At 34.3% G+C, this 20,927-nt stretch overlaps 1 protein-coding gene across 1 annotated transcript in view; it reads left to right on the top strand.

Annotated features, from left to right (window-relative positions):
• LOC105209119 (mucin-2) overlaps nucleotides 1-20,927 on the top strand; it is a 123,454-nt gene that overhangs the window by 75,215 nt on the left and 27,312 nt on the right. Inside the window, exon 5 of the mRNA XM_029038308.2 lies at nucleotides 8,196-8,579. Within this exon, the coding sequence (XP_028894141.1) occupies nucleotides 8,270-8,579 (310 nt within the window). The 5' untranslated portion in view covers nucleotides 8,196-8,269. The remainder of the gene's footprint in view (nucleotides 1-8,195; nucleotides 8,580-20,927) is intronic.

Below are 20,927 nucleotides of genomic sequence, written 5' to 3'. Positions count from 1 at the left end.
TCAAAAGATCTTCTGTCAGACCTTCGAATAGTCGATCTTTTAATTGAATTCGAACATCATTAGGCCAATTCAGCTATTTTGTTTTTCAAGCGTCTCTTCTTATCGTCTAATCAACCACTCTACTGAAATAACTTTTCTTATTAGCCTCCAAGGTTATGGAAATTAAGTCATGTACTACAAAATAAATATTTAAAAAATCAACCACCAACTTAAGCATTAAATATTTATATTAATAACCCGTGCGATTACCAAATTTTCGCACATTTTTTATACATTTTATGGCGTTCCACGAGAAATATTCATGGCGTTAAAATTCACATTAAAGTGTAGTTATCTCGCGCGGTATAAAACCGTTAAGTAAATGTGTTAAATGGCTATATAAAAAATCCGTTGAACGAGTATGTGCTGCTTTTAATAGGGTTCGAGCTGGCAGCGTTGGTTGGCAGGGTATTGTGTGCACTTAACGGTATCAGTAAGTAATGCGCTCGTAGTGCTCCAACGAAGCTCAATGGCTTAATATTGTAGTATGAAAATAGCCGCCGTTGAAAATATATAGATTCATATAACTTTATACTAAACGTCTGTATGAATGTGTGGCTACTGCTGCGTTGCAACGTGCACCTGTTAACTTAATTTCATGGTGCATTTTGCGTAAAATTTCGTTCACATGAGGTGCACTTTGCCTTTTACGCAGTGTTTTACAAAAATAAAAGTCTTGCTCACCGCCAGAAATTTAATGTATGGTATGTTTATCATACAAATCGCCATTGCTATACATAGTTTATTTGTTAAAGAAATTTAGGGTGTAAAAAATGAGTTCCAAATTACCAGAACTATTTTTAAATTTATTTCTCAAAGATGACAGTATAGATAAAGTATCATTAGATTTCCTCCATAGGCACACTGTTTTGTCATTTTCAACAATTAAATCGAAAAAGCTTAAAGTAAACTTAATATTTCTTCATTCCCATGACATAATTATTGATTTCTTCAGAAAGCATTTCAATATTTTTTTAGTAAAAAGTGGATTCTTTCACTCATTAGAAATTTTTTGTATTTTCACTATGTCAAATTTTATGACACTTCTTGTCAAATCAATTTCAATGACAGCGTGTGAGTATATAGTATCGCCACAATAAACAGTTTTTTGTCATTCTAATATTTTCTCTTAATAAAGAAGAAACTCATACCATCGAAATTATACTACTAGAAATTTAGTGTCATTGAATTTGACATAATTGAAACCACACAGTATTATGCAATTTTATATTTGAACAATGTCATCTATAGAACTATCGGTCAGCTATAAGACATAAACCAGTTCTGAAGTCAGTTTTTAACCGATTTTCATTTCGTCAAGTTTAATGACAGTTATCGTCCAAACAATTGTCAATTAAGCGTCATAGAATTTGACGAAGTGAAAGCCCCATATAAGTTGGCAGCATAGTCTAAAAGATTAGATTCCATTTCTAGTAGATTAAACCCCAGCAAAAGCTGAATTATGCCCTTCAGAAGGCTTTGGCAAACTTGAGTCATACATAAAAAATAGTTTCATTGATGCAAGCGTCATTCTCACAATCTCTGCCGTCAACTTATTTACTACTTATATGTGTATGTATATTATTGGCGTTCAACCGTTTAGCCGGTTATAGCCGAATCGATGAGAGCGCGCCACTCTTCTCTTTCCTTCGCAGTTCGGCGCCAGTTGGAGATTCCAAGTGTAACCAGGTCGCTCTCCACCTGGTCCCTCCAACGTAGTGGAGGCCTTCCCCTTCCCCGGCTTCCTCCGGCGGGTACTGCATCGAACACTTTCAGGGCTGGAGTGTTTTCGTCCATTCGGACAACATGACCTAGCCAGTGTAGTCGCTGTCCATTTATTCGCTGAACTATGTATATGTATAACTCGTTCAGCTCATCGTTCCATCGTCTGCGGTATTCGCCGTTGCCAATGTTCTGAGGACCATAAATCGTGCGCAAAATTTTCCTCTCGAAAACTCCTAGTGTCGTCTCATCTGATGTTGACATCGTCCAAGCTTCTGCACCATAAAGCAGGACGGGAATGATAAGTGACTTGTAGAGTTTGATTTTTGTTCGTCGAGAGAGGACTTTACTGTTCAATTGCCTACTCAGTCCAAAGTAGCACCTGTTGGTAAGAGTGATTCTGCGCTGGATTTCGAGGCTGACATTGTTGATACTGGTTCCCAGGTATACGAAATTATCTACGACTTCGAAGTTATGACTATCAACATTGACGTGGGACGTGCGCCGACTGTTTGCTTGATGACAGGAGATATTTCGTCTTATCCTCATTCACCTCCAGACCCATTCGCTTCGCCTCCTTATCCATGCAGGAAAAAGCAGAACTAACGGCGCGATATCAATATCATCGGCGTACGCCAGGAGCTGTACACTCTTGTAGAAGATTGTATCCCTCTATTTAGCTCTGCAGCTCGTATTATTTTTTCCAACATCAAGTTAAAGAAGTCGCACGATAGTGAGTCACCTTGTCTGAAACCTCCTTTGGTATCGAACGGCTCGGAGAGGTCCTTCCCAATCATGACGGAGCTTTTAGTGTTACTCAACGTCAACTTACACAGCCGTATTAGTTTTGCAGGGATACCAAATTCAGACATCGCGGCATAAAGGCAGCTCCTTTTCGTGCTGTCGAAAGCAGCTTTAAAGTCGACAAATAGATGGTGTGTGTCGATCCTTTTTTCACGGGTCTTTTCCAAGATTTGGCGCATGGTAAATATCTGGTCCATGGTGGATTTTCCAGAAATTTACTACTTATATACGTATATAATATATCTTACAACAAATTTCAACGAGTTAACCACAGTTCCCCAGCGAGTTTTGTCAAACTAAAGCCACCTTATTATCAACTTCAAAATAAATGTTTAATTACACAAAATTTAATGAAACTCTTTAATTCAAATTAACGTTGCCACCTGTTAGTATTATTAATATTTCGGTGAATATTTTAAAATTTTCTTCGTGACACTATAATTGGTTATTGTTATTATTGGTGGCGGATAAAGTGTCACTTTGTAGCCGCCAACAGCGTGCGTCTTTCAACCTTTTATGAACAACAAGCCTAACTGGAAAATTGCAAAAATTGCTGACACATAATATACATATAAGTATTCAGGTGTATGCACGTGTGGCAGGTATTACAACCTGCTGCATGCTGCATGGCGTAGCTGAGTTGGTTGCAGTTTTAAAAATGTCAACGCTGATTGAATGTTACACGCATTTAATTGACGTCATGTAATGAAATTCAATTTGTAGTGGTTTACAAGGACTCACACGCACACATACATCCATTCTGTAGCTTACATACATACAAGCACATGCAACAAAGCAGATATTCACATGTACCGTTACATGCAGGCAAAGCGTGTCCGTCGTTGCCCAACATGCACTTTATTAACTATAATGCATTTATGGTTATATCTGAGTGTGAGTGTGTATGAGAGTATAAAGCTTAAGGCCACAAAATGCTCTGACAGCCAGCCCGAGTGGGTATTATACTTCAACATACATATATGGTTGTATACATGTATGAATGAGGTGAGATTTTCGCGTAAAATTGAAAATGGTTTTTGGAAAAAGCGCGTTAACCTGTAGATTAAACATTATAACGGTAATCGTTTTTGCGCATAAAAACGGATTAAGCATGTGAGATGCATGTATGTTTAAGAAGGGCAATGGAAATGAAATTTCACCTTAATGCGCGTAAAAAGTAATTAGTTTTCGAGTCACTGTATGCGATTTGTAAATATTTTATTTATTTAATTTAAAATTAATGAGAATAAACAAGTTGCTGAAACTATGGTTTCCAATGTATAAATGACATTGTGAAGGACAAGTTTCTTGAAGCAATAAAAGTTCTCGGTTCTCAAAACATGGTTGTTGTTATTATTGTTGTTTTAGCGAAATTAACAATACCATAATGGTTTTGAAGCATGCTGTTGAGGAAACAGCTTCTAAGCAGATATTCCTATAACGTCCACTCAACTGCCCTTGGTATACTAGCTAGACCTCGTACAATTTAGTAACCGGTTGTATGTACCAACTTCAGTCACAGTGATATTGTGGCCAGCCAAAGAAGCCTGATTCACTGCCTGCTCTAAGATAGATTGAAGATATTCAATGAGTTCCAAATACGATCACGGATCCTTAAAAGGATCTACTATTGGCTTCTAGAACCACCAATTAATGACAAGAAGCTTAGCCAAAAATAGTCCTTATAAATAAATATTCTTAGAATAAACTGTAATTAGTCCAAAACGACGAAGAGTCATTCAGAAGAAATCAGACAGACATCACTACACATGGTTGTTGTTGTAATGATAAAAATACAATCGAATTATTTTTCATTTTTTGTTGTATAAAAATCCGACTATTTTTCCCTTACGTGATGTAGAAGTAACTGATATGGGAATGGAAAGCTATTCTTTAACTAATTTCTAAATTATTTTATTAATCTTCGGATCATACTAACAGATTGTAAGGTTTGAAGAATTAGAGAAACATTAAAGTAAAGAACGAAAGGACTAACATTAGCAGTTTTTGTTATTATAACTTCTTTTGAGAGCAAAGAACTATATGGAGTGACCTTAATATATGCTTAATAACTTAAGAGGTTATCGATAGAGAATTCTGGATTTTTTAAAAAATATTTATTCAAAACAGTCCCCATTCGATATTATGCATTTCTGCCAGCACTTCTTCCAATCGTTGAAACGCTTTTTAAACTAGATTTTTGGAAAAACCAGTCTTTAAAGTTGACTTTATTTTTGAATTTAGGAAAAAGTAAGGCGAAATCATGTCTAGCGAACATGAAGGCAGGGCATTGTTACAGTATTGCTTTGGGCAAAGAAATATATTTTTTAATAAATATTAAAACAGCTCTTCTACGATTCTGAGTTAGTCTATAAACGACTTAATAGGATTACTTAAATAAATAATACATATTAACATTTTTTATTAATCAATTATCATTAATTAACACCATACAGCTATGTAAATATATGCAAATAAGCCGGAGCCCTCGAACAAACGTATAAATATGTAATCATGTTAATAAGGTGTGAATTATATGCTTAAGCGCAGACATAAAGCGCTCATAAATAAACAAATAAAAAAAACTATAATACCGGTTTAATGCGGCTAACCAACTACCAAAAAATAAGCGAGACGTGTGCCGCTTAGCGTTTAAACAGCTGGCATGCGAGCGTATGAATAGTGAATGAGCGTGTGAATGGCGCCAACACTTGCATGAATATATGCGCGGACAGGTGTGTGGCTTAGTTTTTTTTAGTCAGCCAGTGCCGGTATATTTCTGGTTTTCTGTGCTTTATTATGTTTCAAGTCACGTGCCGCTTATTAGCTGATGTCCAAGCAAGTCCAAAAGCGTGTAAATGTGTCAGGTGTAATGTGAGTGTGTGTGTGTGTCGTTATGCGAATGATGGATGAAGAACAACGGTATAAAATATGATTTAAGTAGCACTTAGTAGGTGTTTACTAATTTTCATAAAAGGGTTCTTGATATGGAACTGATGTAAATTTTTGGACTTAAGTCTGTAAAAAGGTGGCAACCCTAAGGCAAAAATTTTTTTAAATTGAGGTCCATATTGTAATATTGCATATATTATTTTCACTTCATTGATCGGGTGGCAACTCTCCTCCAAAAAATGTTTACCTTAAGCTTTCTTTAAGCTTTTCAGTTTGATGTGTATATAGTAATTATTTAACTTGCCAAAGCCTTGTAGTGTTTATTAGAATATCTCTTCTGAAGTCCCAATAATTCCAAGACGTCGCTAAAGTCTCTAAAAGGACTTCGGATTACCTTACTGTAGTTTCGTATGAGTTTGGATCTAATGTCTGACGCTGATGAGAACTGAGAATGAACTTAGATATAAGCTTGAAATTCGCCTGAATACCCTCCAGTCCGTTTTCCTACAGCACTTGTAACTCTGATGATATATCTATGTGAGAGTCTACCCACATGAGTAGTTGTGTCACATTGTAGAGTTCACTACTAAAGTTTCTACACTCCTTACAATTCCCATCCACATATCCTTTCCACACAATTACACACACACTTGGATTTGTTGATTTCTTTGCCTGCCTTTCATCGCTGCGCACTTTTCAGTCACTTTTCTGTTTCTTATTTTCCTTTTTTCTTTCTTAAGTGCTAGATACGCTCTTTTCTTCAGATTTACTCAACAGCAACTTTATTTGTTTTCTCTTACTTTTAGTGTAATTTGACTTTTTAGTTTTTAATTCCCAGTGACTTAATGACTTCTTGTTATAAGTTTTCATTTCTCTTGTAATTTCATAAGTTAATAGAATTTCTCAGTTCCTGCTACTGCGTTACGCTTTGTGCGAAACGCATTTTAGTGCTTTTGATGTGTTTAAACGCATTGCACAGTGGGTTTGGGATACGCAAAAAGTTGAGTGATTGGATGGAGTTGTAGTGAGGATTGCCTAGGGACTCGTGGATGGAACTACTTGTCAAAGTGTTCCAATAGGCAGGCAGTTCCCGTTGCCTAGATCTTGTCTCTAGCAAGGGCATGTGGATCATATTTATCGGAAGTGTTCTCTCTTTCTGTGTGGCTGGAAGGTACCAGCTTAAACCTGGGACAGTCTAGAGTTTCTTAGCGAGAGCTAAAGGTAGACTTTTAAGAAACCTAGTACTGTTCTACTATGAGCCTCTTTCCTGGAACTTATAGAATTTAAGAAAGAACTAATTTTGAAAAGATCTTGTCCCCTGAACTGTTTACTCCGGAGAGACTCTCGCATTTATCCTTAACAACAATTCCCTTAAAGATCCACTCCTTCACCTGCAGAGCCACACAGTGCAGCGACCGACGTCTGGAATGGCAATGCATAGCAAGAAATTCTCAAGAACTCCATAATTAAAATGTTGACGCATGGAAAGTAAAGTGAAATCAGAGACATTGGCACTGGCAGTCGTGGCATGACGCACAATGTGTCGGCGAGTTGAGTGAATGGCGACAGTCCATAAAGCACAGCGGGCAACTGGCATAAAATGCTGACACTCCGCTCCGCTTGCCATTGCAGTTGAAATGCGGCAACTTTTCCCATTTGCAACTTAAGAAATCCAAAGGACGCCAGAGCAAACGGCAGCGATAAGGAATGAGCTGGAGGCACAGAGCTAAAGAGAGAGATAGATAGGCGGTAATGCGGAAGAGTGCGCCAGTAACGACAGTGTCATAACTAGCGACATTGTTACAACAATAAAATACGAACGTCGGGTCGGTTGGACGGTGCAGCGGTTAAATGGTGCTTAGCACAATTCAATGCCGGATCAACGGCAATGGACGCAGGCTAAAGCGGCTTGCGGAAAACCGACGAGCGACACAGCGTGTTAAGCAGTTTAAGTGTGGCATTAACATTTAAGTTATTGAAAGCGTTGTTGAAATTTCGCGCACAATACAACCGTGCTACCGCTCTACAGCTACAAAAACAAAGCCGCGTAAGGGAGATGTGAATGTAAATGAGGAAGCTGGATTGTCGGTACGCAGGAATTTAGTGCTGCTGAGTGGCTAAGCAAAGCGCTTGCTAAACCAATTATTTCATAATTCATTTAGGCGGGTCACAGAGAGTGTTTGTGTGAGTGAGAGAGAGAGGAACAGTGTAAGAGAGATATATGCATTAGCTGCTTTAGAGCATAGTGAGGTGGCACAAAGTGCTACCCCTGTCACGGCGCTGATTGAGAATGCTGCGAAAACAAATGCCGGCAATGAAGTGCCGTTAAATTTCGCCGTTAGTTTGTGTATTTATGGGTGTGTGCATCACTTTGCGCACTTCAATTTTGTTGCGTGCCAGTTTTTTTAGTTTCTCTTCACCGCGCCAGCTTTGTGCTGTCGCATTGCCTGCCCCTGCCATTGTGTAAAGTGGCAACTTTTTAATTAGTAAAATTGATGGAAAATTTATTGTGCGCAAAGTTGTTACGCAATATACACGCGTAGATATAGTGTTTGCTTTAGCCGGGCGCCTGCCTGCAATGTTGTTGCAACACACCGAATTTTCGTAAAAATATGCGCTTATTGAAATTTTTGGCAAAATTCACTTACTTGCAACACCAACAACAGCATTTGAGCACTTGCTTAGTAACATAACGGTACTTTTTTAATTACTTTTTTCACTCTTTGCTCTCTTTGCAGCTACCAAACACACATACACACACAGCGACAGAAGCGCGCGCTCGCAACATTTGTATTGCATTTTGCGCACCATTATGGCGTCAGCAACACAAATGGCGCCATTTCCGTATCCGCTGCACAGCAGCAGTAGCAGCAACAACAACCATAAAAGTAAAAGCAACAACACTATGAAGCAGCAACACACAAAAATCCCACCACAAGCACACCTGAGGCGTCAGCTGCACTGCAGTAACAACAATTGCAACAACAGCAATGGTGGGAACAACAATAGAACCACCACGACGAACACCATTAGAGCCACACTGTCATTGTTTTGTCAGTTTCTCACGGTATACTGCATTCTTCTAACGGCAAGCGGAAGCGTGCGAATGGCACAAGCACAAGGTAAGTTCATGCACACAAACGATAACGGTACGTCCGTGACAGGGGTCTGCCATGAAATCACTGCAAAGCTACAGCTACAGCTACAGCTATACAGCAATGGCAACGAGCGCAGGAAATCCTTGCATTGCCACTGGCAAAACACCACACACACACACATGCATATGTATACAATAGTACTTACAAGTGTGTGTATATGTGTGTGTCTTTGCTGAGCGTTGGAGCTTTTTGTCTCACATTTTAATTATACTGTTTGTAATATTAATGCAGTGTAGCGCAAAGGAAATGGCTGCATAAAAAGCATAGCACTACGGCGAGGTAGTGTGTAAATGAGCTGCAATGCAGCGAATTGTATTTTGAGCATCCGATAAGAAGAAGAAGAAGTACAAGGATTTTTTGCCCAAAAAATGAGAAATGAAGTGTGTGTCTTTTAAATTATTTTGGGTCATTAAGTGCTACAATGGCTATAAACATATCTGGGAATATAAAACGTGTGTCATATGATATGTGGAAAAGTATGACAGCGAGTAAAAGGTAAAAAATCGGGCGGAAGCAGATATTATATAGGAGTAGGTTGAAGGGCTATGAAATACAGACTCCACTACGCATACCCAAATAAGATTTGGGGCAAATTTCTACAAACTACGAGTATCTCATGAACTGACCTAAATATTAGAAGTAAGGACAAATGATGGTGAGAGTAAGAGAGATTAGTTTTACACCTAAATATGTAGTTAAGAAATCAGTTATAATACCATTGAAAAGAGTAGTGAAAAAGATAACGAGCGAATTGTAGAAAGAGGTAAAATTACGACATTTCCTAAACTAACTACTAACCCCCTTCTCCTAGGCCAACTACATACCGGCCCGACCATTGTTAACATGGCTAAACTCGATTAAAGCGGTAAAGTGCCTTGGAGACGATCAAATAATTGCGTCAAACACTTTAAGTGTGTTGGTGTCGTCGGCTCTCGTCGGCTACACGTACGCTACACCGACCTGTTGTCGGCTCTGTTTGATGAAAATCAAAAATTTTTGATATTTCTATTTGACGGACGATAATTTGATCGTCTCCACTCATGTTTGACAAGCATGAGCTCATTTGCAGGGAAGATTTCAAGCTGAGAGGACATAGAAAAGTGAAGTAAAGCGAAGCGGAAAAAATAAAATAAAAAAATAAAATAAATAAATTAAATTCAATTAAATTAAAAAAATAAAATAAGTTAAAATAAAAAAAATAAAATAAAAAAAAAATAAAATAAAATAAAATAATAAAATAAAATTAAAAAAAAATAAAATAAAATAAATAAGTTAAAATAAAAAAAAAATAAAATAAATAAAATTAAATTAAATTAAATTAAATTAAATAAATAAAAATAAATAAATTAAATAAAATAAAATAAAATAAAATAAAATTAAAAAAATAAAATAAATAAATAAAATAAAATAAAATAAATAAATAAAATAAAATGAAATGAAATGAAATGGAATGAAATGAAATGGAATGTAATGAAATGAAATGAAATGAAATGAAATGAAATGAAATGAAATGAAATGATATAAAATAAAATAAAATAAAATAAATAAATAAAATAAATTAAAATAACAAAATAAAGTAAAGTAAAATCAAATATAATAAAATAAACTAAATAATATAAAATAATACAAAAATGGAGAAATTTTTTTCATAAGAATTGCAGCACATGCCATTAATAGATCATCATCATCCGACGATGACATGATGACCGTTCGTTATGAGCTCAAAACTAAACTGATGTTTGACGTGTTAATTTGAACGTTTGCGGGCAACACACGTTTGAACATCACTAACACATATGCACTGTTTGACGCAATTATTTGATCGTCTCCAGGGCACTTAAGGTTTCATCTCTACGACGAGTTCCTTTGCCGAAGGAACTGCACTAATTAGAATTTGGAATAGTATTGCTGTAGAAGTAATTAGCTGAATATCAGATACTCTGAGATAGCAGCCTTGGGACCCTACCAATTGGTCTGGTATGGTCGATTGCTTTTTACAAAAATATACAACAACAAAGAGAGACGGTTAGTGGATATTACAACTACTGTTCTAAGTTCTTTGGTAACCCAAATGTCCACACCTTATTTAGTCCGATCCTCACTTTTTTAGTTTGAAACAATTTATTACACGGTTGATTGTCAAGATGGCGCAATAATCGGCATCAATAGTAATTGCCAATCCTTCAAGCATTTTGGTAACTGCGCGAGGTAGATATTGAAGAGCACAGGAGATAATAAATCGCTTAGTGTATCGTCACATTAAACTTCCGTAAAATTTTGTTGCTCACATCTGAGATTATTGAAAAAGTATCAAAGATACTTCCGATTTACAAAACAGACTATTTTTTTAACTATTCGTCGAAAATCATATAAGATATGTATCCCCACCACTATCCTTCTTCGTTTTTGAAAATTTTTACAGATATTTATGTAAAATAATTTTGGATCTGTCCGAAGTTCTTTGAGAAAATATAAGACGGTATGATTTAGAAAAGTTCCGACAGTAGAATTGCCAATCGAAGAGACTGCCAACACTGAATAATGCAACCTTCGCTAGATGGCGCTGTAACCAATATAATAAAACAAATCACTGGTTTATGCTCCAAATTTGTCCCGTTTGTAAGATTAATATTTGTTTCATGTTGCCTGATGGACGGAACTTCCAAAGTGTACACTCTTAGAATTTTACTCGGATCGATTAGATAGTTTTGTATAATATTTTAAAAATATTATTCTAGTTAATAAGACAAATTTCTTCATTTTTTATACTCTCGCAACCTGTTGCACAGAGTATCATAATTTTGTTCACATAACGGTTGTTTGTGTCACCAAGAAATAAAAGAGTTAGATATGGGGTTATATATAAATGATCAGGGTGACGAGTGGAGTTGAAATCCGGATGTCTGTCCGTCCGTCTGTCCGTGCAAGCGATAACTTGAGTAAAAATTAAGATATCTTAATGAAACTTGAAACACATATTGCTTGACACCCTGAGGACTTTGCCATAAACCATATGGACGTCAAAAACCATATCTCAAGAACTACTCGATAGATTTCAATGAAATTCGGTATATAATGTTTTCTTGACGCTCTGATGACACGGGTGGTTCACAACTACCCCTACTTCCCAAATAACTCAATTTTTATTTCTTCTGATTCGTTCACATTATAATAAATATATACATAAGGAACCAATGAAGATAGCGAAATGAAACTTTACACAAATACTGTATATGATCCGTGGAATCATTCCACGTGTGGAAAAATTGTCAAAATCGGACCATGACTTTTCAAGGGTCCTGATATCGAACATGAAGAACTCAGTGCCTAAGGGTAATTTTTCAATGAAAATATAGGTAAATCTCTCAGATATTTTAATGTAATTCATTCCCTCAGAATTTTTTTCCTATCACAGTTTGTCTCTGTACCAAAAATAGTTAAAATCGGGTCATAACTTCCTCCAGATCCCATATACCTAATTATAAGTAATATAAAATTAAAGGAATTACGAATACGGATCACATTGTGTGTTATCTATATAAAATTACATCAATAAATTGCGAGAGTATAAAATGTTCGGTTGTACCCGAACTTAGCCTTTCCTTACTTGTTTAATTTTGAAACCGACCTAAGTAACCCCTTAAGAAACTGACTCGATTTAAATAAAGTACAACAAATTTGTTGAATGAAAGTTAGCTGAATCAACTCTTAGTCAACTCTAGTCATCAACTCTTAAATTAGAGATTTACTAATATTAAATCATCACACACCACAAAATACAAATATTTTTCAAATTTTTTGTAAAAATACACACACTTTGCTCAAATATAATTTAAATTTAATTCAAACACATTGAACAAACTTTTAATTACCAAATAACGATTTAGCAATTTTGCAGTGTTCTCTGTATAATAACAATGTTGCCATATCGTTGCACTTATTTATTTCCATTTATATTAAAATATTTCGTTAATACGCTTAAGTAAATACAATATGAATATTTAAAATTTTATCCGCGTAAATATTTAATGCAATAAGCTTGCACATTTAACGGTATTATCTTATGGAATATGCAAATATATGCACAGAGACATTATCTCGCCAAATATTTGGCTATAATATTTATTAAACAATAACAAAAAAGGCATTAGTTTCAAATGTATGACTATATGCATTTAATGAATATGTAGTGTGTGTGTGTGTGTAGGTATTAAAATTCATATATACCGTAATATGCAGGATTAAACTATTATGCGCAAAGTGTAAACAAACGTTATTGCTTTTTATGCAATGCTACAACAACAAAAAGTGCACTTTTTTTGCAAACTATTATTGGATTGATCATAATGCATCCGTAAATATAATATGAAATTTGGCAGCAAACAAAAAAACAAAAATATAACGGTACATTTTGACTTAAATGACGTTAGACAGCAAGAAATTTACTTAATTTTAATTTTTTTAAATACCGAATTGAATCTTTTTAATAATTTATGTGCTTTTTGAGTGCAAGTAAAAAAATTTCAGATAAAGAAATTTGTTTTTTTTTTTAATTTATTAAAACAGTATTATTTTTTAAATATTTCCACCTTTATTTTAAATATTTTTATTTCATCCTCAAATTTATTTCAATATTCATAAATATGTACATTTAAATTTTATCGCCAAAAAAAGAACAGTATCTACCTTAACTGCCAGTCAATCAAAGTAATATTATTTGTAGCTGGCTGTGTAAAAACCAAATTAACTTTGTTTTCTCTCGTTAAGATGAAAAAAATCCCACTCGGTAGCATATTCAAATTTCACGCTCTGCTGCCGTTTAGGCCAACAGCCAACAACACCAGCGAACGCGCCGGAAAATGCGTCAGTGTTTTTGTTGCAATTCATATATATGTATGTATATCAAATAAATTTTATTTTTTAATATTTTTTTACTTGTTTTTATAATTCGATTCACTTTATTTCTCATTGACACGCTTTGCGCTTTATTTTACTTTTAATTTGAAATTCTTTTGCAAAGTTGGCATAATTTTACGCGCCAACGAAAATGTCCAAAGAAGTGACAGTTGAAACAAAAAATCCATGAAAAAAATCACATCGCAATTTGGTAAACGACAAATGAGATAAAATACAAAAGACAAAAAAAAAATAGTAGTAGAGTAGTAGAAAGAAATTTAAAGCGTATAGATAAATTAAATGTCACATAAAATTCGATTTCACTTTTTCTGTGAAATTGTTGCATCACTAACAATTGCTTTGTATGAGAAAAAATTAGTGCAAAAAATGATTTATCTTTTCAATACTCTTTTCAAACCTATTAATAATATAATGTGTCTAAATATGTCCCCCAAGCACAAGCATTTTCATCGAACATAACCTAAAATAATCAAAACGAGCAAAGCTCAACTTAACCTCACAAAATTTCACTTAACATAAGATTTACAAGAGTATTTTAACGGTTTCATGTATTACTCCGCTATTCTTTTAGGCTCATAATGTCTGAGGAATTAGTTAGGCCATTTATTAATGAAACATATAGATCTTAGCACCACATAGATTAGTTCCAAAGAACCAGCGGCTATTCGAAAATTATACAAAAACCCTTAAATATAAACAGATAAATTCTATTGCTCAATATGCTGAATTTATCTCATCGATTATAGCCTTTTCGCACAGGAGTTAATTGATCAATTGACCAGCATTTGCTCGATTAAAGCGTTGATTTAAGTCGATTTACCAAACAAAAGAAAAATCTTATTACCACATTAATAATTCGTATACAAATCGAGTTGGAACTATAATGGATTTGTGCGGGTTATTGTCCAAGCTAGATATTTGGTTATGGTTATTGATAAGATACCAATCAGCTGATGAAACCTACAAACTTACATATATATTAGGAACAGCGAGAATTAAAATATATAACAGCTGGTCATTAATCGAGTAGTCGGCAGTGTGAAGGGCAAAAACTGATTTCTCAATTAATCTAAATGTACTAAATTGATTTTGCTGTGCGAAAAGGCTATTGCATTATCTAAATTTTTTTGAGTGTAGATTAGGTTAAGCTAATATATAATATGTTGCCCTAGATACAAACACAGTCTTCTATAGAGACTACTACTATCCATTGTGGTCCCATAAATGCAAGTGAATTTTGAAAACTAATAGATGATTTATTAGAAACCAATTCAATCCAATTTTTTTAAGAAATGTTTGAAAACTACTTTTAACTGAACATATTTGGATAAAATAAACAACAATTTGAGCTCACTTAATAAATAAATTGATATTTGGAAATGTAAAACACAGAAAAAAGGGCTAATAAAATATTTGAAAAGAAAATTTTGCAAACACAAATGACATTTTTGATAATCGCTCAATAGAGAAAGAGAGAGAGTAGTGAACCAACCAACAAACAAGCAAAACTTGAGAAAAAAATTAATCTAAAACCCAACTAATTAGAAAAGTACCATATCTATACCAACTATTTCCAGATGGCTGGGAAAGATCGATACAGCATCTGTATTTTTCGGTAAAAAAAGGGAGCACTTGAAAAAATACATTCTAAAGTTGTTTCTTAGAAAAAATAGAAGCGACAGTTATGAATCTGTTTGGAACTAGGATGAGAATAGCATATTTCTGGTCAAAATCTGTAAGTTGACAGCCTATACATAAAAAATACAGATTTCTTCAATGGAATAAAATCAAACAGCTGATAGGTTTGTCTTACAGTTAAGATTAGTTATAAAGTAGTTCATATTGTAACCAGTCTACTGAAGCAGCAGAGATCTATGTACATACCTTTCCATTTAATCAGTGTATTTTTACGAATTTGATATGATAAGCGTTTAAGTGCTACACGTATTTCAAGCCATCGCATACACAAACATACAATACATTTTCATATAGGTATTTGTCACTTATTTCCTTATTTTCATTTAGGGATTTTATGCCGAAATTTATTTTATTTACTAATGCATTTTGCGTGGCGCCAATGTGCCCAGCATACACGGCGCCAATTGTTGTTCTTTTTTTTCGCTGTGACTCGGCGCCATGTTAAACGTTTCGGTTTTAATTTTAATTTTATTTGCACAATTTTTCCCCTTTGTCAAGTGATTTTAAATGTTTACAATATTTCATTTTAATAAATATTGCGATTTTATTTCGGTGATTGCATTCAGAATTGTTACTAAAAGCGATGCATCTATTTTAATAATCATATTTCATGGCAGCGCACGTTTCTGCACATTTGTATTTGCGTGTGTGTCTGTATATTTGTGGAGTGGCATGTAAAAGCCGTGTATTGTTAGTGCTTTCATTGTAGCAAATTTATTGAAAGTTGAAAAATATGCGAACATTTACCGAATCCAATTGGAAAATATATGTTTAGAAGAGGAATAATTTATTTTACTAAAACGTTTTACAAAAGTGAATATCATTTGGAAACATTTTTAAGCTGATTTGAATTGTTTAGAAAATAAAATATGATTGGGAATTGATACTTACTCGTATGCGCATGTATACAAATATAAGGATAAACTGGCACTTCAGATAACCAAAATTGGTGGAATCTAGTCCATTTTTATTTATTTTTTTTTTTGTATAAAATAATAAATAAGTCAATCACAAGGGTGAATAATTTATCAAACATTGATTCTTAATAACCAAACTGTCCAAATTGAACTATGCCGCGGCCGAAGGCGAGACCAAATTTCGGTTGATCTCTGCAAATATCTGTACGAATTTTTATTTCCAAAAGATTGATTTCCCCTTTTATAACAATCTGATCCGATCATTGGCTCCCTCTTCGAAAGGAGGTAGGGCTGAATGCTTGACATTGAAATTTTTTGACGAATATTCTGTATTCTTTATGTTTATCGGAAGTCACGTACCCTTTAACTGAATAGTTGGTATTGTTTTGACTTAATCCCGATTTTTGTTTACTGTTAACCATCGTCTTTTTTTTTTTGGAGCTCAACTTTCAGCTTTCCAAAGCTCTCTGGTCATAACGGTGTGAGAAACGGCTACATGAGCTTTCCATTGTGATTTCCATAATTGTAATTTTTTTAAGTAATAGGTGATTTATTAGATAAATTCAATAAAAATTTTTGAAATTTCTGAAAACAACTTTTAACAGAACATGTTTGCTGGGAAAAATTAAATAAATTTTCTTCGTATACTCTTACAATTGAGTTTTCCTTAAAGGCATTGATACCAAAAAACTTCGAGTTAAAGAGACTTCTGAGTTACGGAATGTAATTTGTATGAAATTTGATTTTTCTTGCCAATTCAAGAGTTCAAGTTATGAAGAATTTCGAGTTATAGAAGTTCGAGTTATGGAAGTTCAACTGTATTTGAAAATAAAAAAATAACAAATTATAACACATTCTTTCTGTTGCTTTGAACAGATAGGTTATGGAGCTCTACTATTCAATAAAAACACCTGCCCGAATTTTTTTAGTCCAAGTAAAAGCTTTAGTTTGGATTCCCTCATAAGACTATTTTTTTTTACTTGTATATCGTAAGGGTTATTGTACACAAATTTGTTGAAAAGGTATGAGAAACAATAATTTCAAGGTTTTATTCGAAGTTAACCCTGTTTTACGGGATTTACATACAGCCTTGGCCAAAAGTATTAGGCACCCCATTAAAATACAAGTATTCTCAAATGTGGCTATCAAAGTTACCACTTCTTTTTGTAAATGTCTTACATGGGTGTTTAACTGTTGATTAAACGAATAATTTTTTTAATATTAAAAGTATTAAAAAAAATTAAGCTAAAACTAACAAGTAAGGAAGGGCTAAGTTCGGGTGTAACCGAATATTTTATACTCTCGCAATTTATTTATTTAACTTTATTTATATTATATAATACACAATTTGACCCACATATTCGTCATATATATTGTATAAAGTCCATTGAAAGTTGGAAACCATAATATTAGGTTAGAAGCACCGAGGTCCTCGTGTTAAAAACCTATGGTCCGATTACGGCGATTTTTAGAACGGGGCTGCCACACTATTAACATAGTAATTGTGCAAAGTTCTGCACAGATATCTTCACTAGTGCTTACTTTATATATTGTAAAGTAAACGATCCAGATCGTCTTCAAAGTTCAGGTATATAGGAAGTAGGCGTGGTTTTGAAGCGATTTGGCAATTTTCACAACATATTATTGGGAGGAAAGGAAACTATTACAAACCAAGTTTCATTGAAATCGGTCGAGTAGTTCCTGAGATATGGTTTTTGACCCATAAGTGGGCGACGCCACTTTTATTTTGGTTTGCGAGTTATATACAAAAAACCCGTTTGGGGGCGGGGTCACGCCCACTTAAAAAAAAAATTACATCCTCCCTAATGTGATCCTATGTTCCAAATTTTATTTTCATAACTTTATCGGCAGTGGACCGATTTTGCCCATTTTTGAAAGCAACCTCCTCAGGGTGCCAAGGAATGTGTGTTCCAAGTTTCGTTAAGATATCTTAATTTCTACTCAAGTTATCGCTTGCACGGACAGACGGACAGACGGACGGACAGATATCCGGATTTGAAATCCACTCGTCATCCTGATCATTTATATATATATAACCCCATATCTAACTCTTTTATTTCTTGGTGACACAAACAACCGTTATGTGAACAAAACTATAATACTCTGTGCGACAGGTTGCGAGAGAATAAAAATTATCATTTTTAAGAAATTCATAATATATTTTATAATATGTTTTTTTTATTTTTTTTTTATGTTATTATCACTAATTCATTGTATTTTCACTGTTTTACTAATAAAACTTCATTATTTCACTTGTTAAAACAAAAAATTCAGTAATTAGTGGGGTGCCTAATACTTTTGGCCAAGGCTGTATGTTTATTTTAACGACAGAGCAAGACTTTTATTGATTCCGCCGAAGAGCACATGGAGAAGAACCAACGTAATCAATAAATTTGAATCCTTTAACGTTTGCTCTTCGTTTATATTATTATTTATTTTAAACTACAAACGCAATAGAGGAATTAGATATGAATGTATTACCCCCCAACCTTATCGTATTTAAACCCAAAAAAAAATTAAAAAATCTTATTTTTTCATTCATATCATAACTCTCAGTATCTCTAAGAACATCATAGTCTCATTTGCTGCCTCATTTCAATAAAATCTCCCTAAAATATACAAAATAAAGTGATTTCACTTCATCTCTCTTCGCTTTCATTAAAAACAAATGTGTTACACACAGTAACAAACAATTAAAAATCAATTAAAGAATTCCAAAAATGTGCAACTTCTGCTAGTTTCTCGAAGATACTTGGTATGTTAGTATATATACAGTTCTCCAAAATCATAGTTTGCATAGCCTTGAGTGACAATTAATACAGATTTTATGACATAGAAGAAATCACTTAAAATTGCGGCAAGAGAATATATAACTTTGCTACCGAACAATTGATATTTTGTCTTCCGGTAATTTCATTAGCGCTGCGCCACAGGCTGTACCACCATCTTCAACAATTGACAACTAACGGAACACACAGGCCGTCTTTGGCAGCAGCAGCGATGTGGTCCTTAAAACACTCAACTGCCGTTGCTGACGGCGCTACTGGTCATTGTCATGTACTTTTAAACAAATTAAAATTGAATTAGCAATTTCGGCTGTAATCCTTTTGATGCCGACCGGCCGCACAAAACTAACCAGCGCCGTCACCACCATTTAGACGATTCGTTGAGCAGCCGTCGACACGGCCGCCGCGAGCTTGAACGCTGCGTTACGCTGAAAAAATGAATGTCTCTAACAGGCGGCGCAGCAACACACAACTGCTACACACACACAGCGCTGTCATCTGCCGTTCGATGTAACTGTACTTACTCGATGCTTTTCCATTATCATCAACCAGTAGCATGTCTTGGGAATCAAAGGACAGACAACAGCGCCGCCGGCAGCAAAACCTCACGAAATGATTGAGTGGGTGAATGAGTAAGTGTGTCTGTGTGTGTGTGTTAGAATGTCTGCGGCTGTTTAGTAGGTAGGTGAGCGTGTGTTCATGCCATTCCATGAAAATATGTTGAATGTATTGTGGCAAACGCTAATGTGCCTTGTGGCGCGCTACATGCCACAGCTTTTGGCCGTCAGCGCTTTTCTGTCTAATGGCTGGTCGTTGCTATCAATTAGTTGCATGCACTCTTCATGCTCACTCTTGTAGTTTTCTAACCAAGTGAAGCTGTGCCGCCATAATAAGCATGGCAAGTCACTCGTTCGTTGGCAAATTAGAAATTACAAACTGTAACAATGGTAAACATTCAAAGTTCATTAAAAAATTAAGTCAATGAAAGTGAAATGAAATGAAATGTGAATTGCGCGAGCTTAATGCAAGGGTTAAGAGAAGAGCAGAAATTGTATGAGATGCTTTCGGAATATGGTTTGTATGTCAATTGACGATGTTTTCCAACAGAGTGGTCATCAAATTGACTAAATAATTAAAAATATTTGGATTTCAGTAAACTTGCATCAATTTCGAATTGCTATTTGAGGCATTCCTATGATTTTCTTATTATCATTGTATAACGTTTGGTTTAATTACTTTATAAAATGTAATCATACACATTTTTAAGACAATAATTTGATGAAAAGTAAAGCACAATCATATACAATTTAGAAAATTAAACGATAGAGTGCCTTATACGAAGAAGTATATGTAAGACCTAAAATAAAACATATGCTGTTAGGTCTGTGTAACGCGGGGTTGCCATACTGTAAGAGGCCAAAGTTTTTTGTAAAAAAATTTTCGAACCACCATAACTTTAAAACTAATGAACATATTTTAAAACACCATGTGACTTTTTTGTACAGAATTTCTCAAACTTTAAAACTGTATATCGTAAAAAATTTTAAAATTAATATTTCATAGCAAAAAATGAAACAAAAATTTTTTTGGAATTTTTAACCCTTTATGCCCCCTTCGATTTTTCGAAAATATCTAAAAATATTCCTTATTTCATCACCTTTTTACCCCCCAAAGGGAATTTTGGGACAGTATATATTTGTATAAGCTACAAATAAAAAACCAACTCAGAACATGGTGAAAAATCATTGTTTTATGCACTATTATTATCTGCAATTAGCGTAACCCAGAATTAACGACGTGAACGTAGCAGACATTTAATCCCTTTTTGTTTTTTTTTTTTATTTTTTAATATTTTTTTTTAATTTTTTTGCATTTTTCAAATTTTTTAAAATTAAAATTATTACGTACTTGAATCTAATCTACGTAATAATTTTAAATAAAAAACAAAAACCCAAAAAACAAAAAAAAATTAA

The sequence above is a fragment of the Zeugodacus cucurbitae genome, chromosome 2 (assembly GCF_028554725.1).
Source record: "Zeugodacus cucurbitae isolate PBARC_wt_2022May chromosome 2, idZeuCucr1.2, whole genome shotgun sequence".
NCBI lineage: Eukaryota > Metazoa > Arthropoda > Insecta > Diptera > Tephritidae > Zeugodacus > Zeugodacus cucurbitae.
The sequence above is the reverse complement of the archived record's forward strand: the minus strand, read 5'-3'. Positions and strand labels throughout refer to the sequence as shown.